Source organism: Terrapene carolina, unplaced genomic scaffold (genome assembly GCF_002925995.2).
Source record: "Terrapene carolina triunguis isolate 2854851 unplaced genomic scaffold, T_m_triunguis-2.0 Scaffold402, whole genome shotgun sequence".
Taxonomy (NCBI): Eukaryota; Metazoa; Chordata; order Testudines; family Emydidae; genus Terrapene; species Terrapene triunguis.
This window is the reverse complement of record NW_020664753.1, coordinates 3,138,765-3,143,836: the sequence shown is the minus strand read 5'-3', so window position 1 is coordinate 3,143,836 and position 5,072 is coordinate 3,138,765. Positions and strand designations below refer to the sequence as shown.

General features: G+C 44.6%; 1 protein-coding gene across 1 annotated transcript in view; it reads right to left on the bottom strand.

The window, feature by feature from the left end:
- Positions 1 to 3,523, bottom strand: part of LOC112118854 (cytochrome P450 2H1-like) — a 71,796-nt gene extending 68,273 nt beyond the window's left edge. Inside the window, exons 1-3 of the mRNA XM_026658162.2 lie at positions 3,239 to 3,523; positions 1,707 to 1,869; positions 1,104 to 1,253 (exon numbers count right to left, since the gene is read on the bottom strand). Coding sequence (XP_026513947.1) covers positions 1,104 to 1,253; positions 1,707 to 1,869; positions 3,239 to 3,418 — 493 coding nt within the window. The 5' untranslated portion in view covers positions 3,419 to 3,523. The remainder of the gene's footprint in view (positions 1 to 1,103; positions 1,254 to 1,706; positions 1,870 to 3,238) is intronic.
- Positions 3,524 to 5,072: the final 1,549 nt, after the last annotated feature.

Here is a 5,072-nt window from a genome sequence, read left to right as displayed (position 1 = left end):
TCACTTAATCTCTCTCTGTCTCAGTTCCCCGTCTCTAAAAGAGAGAAGATAATTCTTCCTTTCTCCACTTTTTCTTTTTCATGTGTATTTAATATGTACGTTGCTTGGAGCAGGGACTGTCTCAAACTGTTTGTTAGCACAACCCATATGCAAAGGAGCCCCAGTCTTGGCTGGGACCTATAGAAACTAATAGAACACAAATAAATAATAATCATCACTTAGAAAACACTGTAAATTTACACAGTGATTTACTCGGGAGGCCATCCCCATGCAATGTGGGTGCCAGACTTGTATCAGACATCTAGCAGAGAAGAAAATCAGAATAAGGAAGCTGTGGGCCTGGGTGTCTTAATCGCCCAACACACTGAAGATAAACTAATCCACTCTAACATGGTTCGCTGTGTTAGCTTCTGCCTACTCTGGACAAACATTTTCCATTTGCCCATTGGCCACAGATCAGAGGGTAGAAAACATGGGAAATAACAGCCAGGAAAGGTCATCTCGGGAACTTTTCTCACATATTTTTCCTTTACATTAACACAGATTGTTATATGTGCAGCTAATGGTTTGAGCAGGGGTGGCCAACCTGTGGCTCCGGAGCCGCACGCGGCTCTTCAGAGGTTAATATGCGGCTCCTTGCATAGGTGCTGGAGCTACAGATGCTAACTTTCCAGTGTGCCGGGGGTGCTCACTGCTCAAACCCCTGATCTGCCCCAGGCCCTGCCCCCACACCACACCTTCCCCCCAAGGCCCCTGCTCTTTCCCCCAAGCCTGCCATGCCCTTGCTCTTCCCTCTCCCACACAGAGCCTCCTGAGCATGCAAAACAGCTGATTGCAGCAGGCAGGAGGTGCTGACTGGCAGGGCTGCTGGCAGGTGCGAGGCGCTGGGGGCTGGAGGGTGGGAGCTGATGGGGGGCTGCTGACGTATTACTGTGGCTCTTTGGCAATGTATATTGGTAAATTCTGGCTCCTTCTCAGGCTCAGGTTGGCCACCCCTGGGCTTGAGTTATAAGGTGTTTGAACCAAAGTTAATATCACAAAATAAAGGAAGAGAAGAGTCTTTATGTGACTCAGTTTCCAAATTACATGCAGCAAATCCCCACCGTGTGTGTTTCTGAGCCTTTCCACCAGAAAATGGGCTTCCTCCTGGATCCGTTCCTCAACACTTTTCTTCCCCATCCCAAAGTTTCTGAGGGTGGTGAGGGCAAATCGGCGAAGCTGCTTCCACCGCTCCCCATTGCTGAATATAATGCCTGGAAAAGGGAGGACAGGAATGAAGGGGGGGGGGGGGCAGACTAAATTTGCTAAATTTCTAACCTAAGGAAATATTGGACATTGAAAGTTTCAACATGAACACAAACATTATTGTATGTGTGTTCTACTGGAGACACAACATTACATTGATATCTGTATGTAACTCAAAATCCCACACATTAATCTCATTGCTGTTTAAAATAATTCCATTGGTTGCCATGCCCAATGGCTGTATTTTGTTCTCTAACACAGTGTAAACGGTCACAGTAATTAGAGCAAAGTACATATACTGGTACCATGTAAAGATAAGAAATACACTGGGACATAAGTAGGCGGCTAAAGTTAGTATCCTTCAAAGAACAGGACTAAGTGAAACACCAGCTGTCTTCTCTATCATGTTCTCCACATACATAGAACATCAGCGCTACATGCTGAAGTTGTTAGAAATGTACCTGTTCCTTTGGCAAGCTTGTCAGCCAGTGCCAGTTTTCCTCTTCCACTGAACTCGTCCCCTTGATCAATCAGAGCTTCCTTCACAGCCTCCTGCCCATACAGCACTACAACCCGCAGTGAGCCCAAGTATATTGTGAAAACCGGGCCGTACTTCGCACTGAGCTGTAAAAGATTAACACAAAAGACCAATACGTTTTTACTAAATCCATTTAAGAATAAGAATGAGAGTGGATCAAATTACAAACTGATGAAAGAGCTCTCCTGCCACTAAGGATTACACCCAAAAAGGGATATAGGCACCTAAATGCAAAATGTAGATCCTGAAAACCCCCAGCTAACCCTCTAGGCACCTAAACTCCCTCAGTGCCTAAGTTTCCACCCCTGAATTCCCTGAGGCACTTATAATATCTGTTGCTGGGCATGCACGTGGCTACCTCAGTCCTTATGGCCAGTGCCTAACACATGCCCGAGCCCTGGCTGGATCGTCCAATGCAATGTTGCCCTCCCTAGCTCATCTGGTCTTAAATCACACCTAACAGATTAGACCCCATATACCAGGCGCCAGAGGAGGAGGAGGAGGTTCCCCCCCCCCCATCACTTTTAGTTTAATGGGAATGGTACTCACCTGGGATGTGGGAGAGCCGGGTTTAATTCCCCTCCCTCCCGTACCTGATGTGAAGAAGGGATCTGAATCCAGGTCTCCCCTCTCTTTGGAGAGTGCTCAGGCCTAAACCACCACACTATGGGTCATTCTGGAGCAGGACTTTCCTGTTGAATCCATTCCATTGTGTATCAATAAGTGAATAGTCATTGGAAAAGGAACGTGGGTCTCCCACATCCTGGGCGAGCGGCCTAGGCCTAACCACTAGGATACAGAGTCAGCCTCACTCTCTCTCTGGAGCAGCTGCCAAGGAAAGGTAAGTCCATCAGAACACTGGACCTGAGTCCTCCCATCAGGCAATTCATCCCTGGATCATGGATGTGTGTTGGGAGGGGAGCCCTTCTACTATCACTGTCCTTTCTGGATCTCCACCTGGGAGGGATATGTCAAATTTACAGAGTAGAGCAACAGTCTAGGCCTTACCCTTGTCCTGTGAAGAAGGCAAGTATCATTAGATCAATTTTACAAGTGGAAAACACACAAAGAACTTCAGTGGTTTCCCCAGGCACATACGTGGCATCAATTGTAGAGCTGGGACCAGAACCCAAGGCTGCTGTCTGCCATTTCCCTGCTTAACCCACCAGACCACACTCCCAACTGCAGGATAACCTGTACAGGCTGCAGCACAACTGAGAGGGCGTATTCTGGTTTACCTGTGAATAAGACACATTATCAAAAAAATAACACATTGCCAGGAACAGGTTGTATCTAGCATTCAAGATTAAGTATTTCTGTGGAAAAAATATTCAGCCTTAAAAATGAGGAGTTGAGCCACTGTGCAAACCCCAGAAATTTCAGAGTTCTCTTTCCCCAGGCTCTGCTTAACGCCCACCTGAGCCAAAGCCCTGGATAAGGAGAAAGCCCCCTTACCTCATGTATAGATTGGGGCAAGTTCCTCACATTCAGCTGCAGCATGTTCCCTATGATGGGAAAAGCAACAGGGCCAGGTGGCAGCTTCCCACTTCCAGACATCTTTCTCCATGCGGAAAAGAAAAGAAGGCAAGAGACACAAATCACCAGGAAAACAGTTGTTGCTCCCAGAGGTTCCATTGCAGAGTGCAGCAATTATTCTGGGTTCTGGCAGGGGGTTACTTTGTACTTCAGAACCCACCTTTTATATATTGTATGGTGCAAAAGTAGAATGGCAAGCGCAAGCAATTAGCCAATTGCAGCTCTCAGTTCTTCTAGGTCAACAAGATTATCTAGGGCTAACAAAGGTTATTGGATATTGACAAACTAGGAATGAACTCCTTCGAACCTTTGTTTGCAGATCATCTGTGTTTGCCTCTTGTGTACTCAGAGACAGAGCACAAAAATTAATCATCATGTGAAAACTTCTAAGGCTCTCCAAACTGCCTGAGTCAGGCGCTAAGTGTGCCTGCAACTGGCAGAGGGAAGGGCAGGAGCCGCCATCACCAGGGTCTTTTTCCTGGGGGTGGACCAGGAGCAGCCCCACAGAGCCCCTTGCAGGGGCATCTAAAAGTTCCTTCTGAGAGTCAGAGATCTGTGGCAGAGACAATCTATCAAAAAAGTTATCTAGGGCTTCTTTACTAATTTCTTCTTCAGCTAAATATAGTTTAGATAAAACTGTAGAAATTGTTTATTAATATCTGACTGTGTTGAATATAATTTATTGCTACTATCGTGAACAGCAGCAATCTTATTTCTGAAAGCCTTTTGCTTAAGTCTATATGCCAACAGCTTGCCAGCTTTCTTGACAGATTCCCAGTAGTTTTGCTTCAAACAGAATAAAGCAAACTCAGCCTTTTGGCACAGAAATTTGTTGATTTCATAGCTTAGATTTATGGGGGTTCTGAGTTTCTCTGGGGAAGGGGTAGAAGCATAGTCTACACCCAAGGCCTTAGTTTCCTTCACATGGCTATCAATTCTATATTCTCTCCATTTCTTTTTAAAGGTGGCGTAAGAGATGAGGCAGCCTCTGATGAAGGCTTTAAAGGTTTCCCAAAGTGTGGCAGCTGATGAAGCGGTGGCGGCATTTGTTTTTAGAAAAAGGTCTAACTCCTGCTTGATGGAGTTAACAAATGATGTATCAAACAGCAGAGAGGTATTTCAACTCCACATTTTAGTTGCGGATGCATATTCTGGGGGCCTAAAAGACATATGTTTAGGAGCATGGTCAGATACAATAGTATCAATGTCACAATTAGTCACTGAATCGATCAAGTCTTGTGACACAAAGAAATAGTCCAATCCTGAATATTTTAAATGAGCTGCAGAAAAAAAAAATACTATAGCCTCTGGCCGTAGGATTACCCTATCTCCACATATCTTGTGAAGTTAAATCAGCCATGCATGCATGAAGTACCTAACGAATATTCCTTTTTACCATTGAATGAATTTTTTTCTTGTAACAGAGTTATTAAAACCTTTTATATTCTAGGAGACATATTTAATTATCAGAGCCAATGTTGTTAAAATATACCAGAGAAAATATAAAGTCACTTTGTGAAAAAATAAAAAATTGCAAGTTTTCTAGGGCAGCATACAGTTCTTGTGTATCTGAGCAGCAAAGTTAAATCATCCAGAGACAGGGTGTCACTTCCTAGCATATATTCTACAAGGGTGAGAAGGAAATTCCAAGCAATCAGAATGTACTGGGAGGGGGCAAAAAAAGGAATTAAATAAATTGGAAAACAAAACAGAAAAGATAGTGGAGAGAGAACTACACGTTAGTACCATGCAG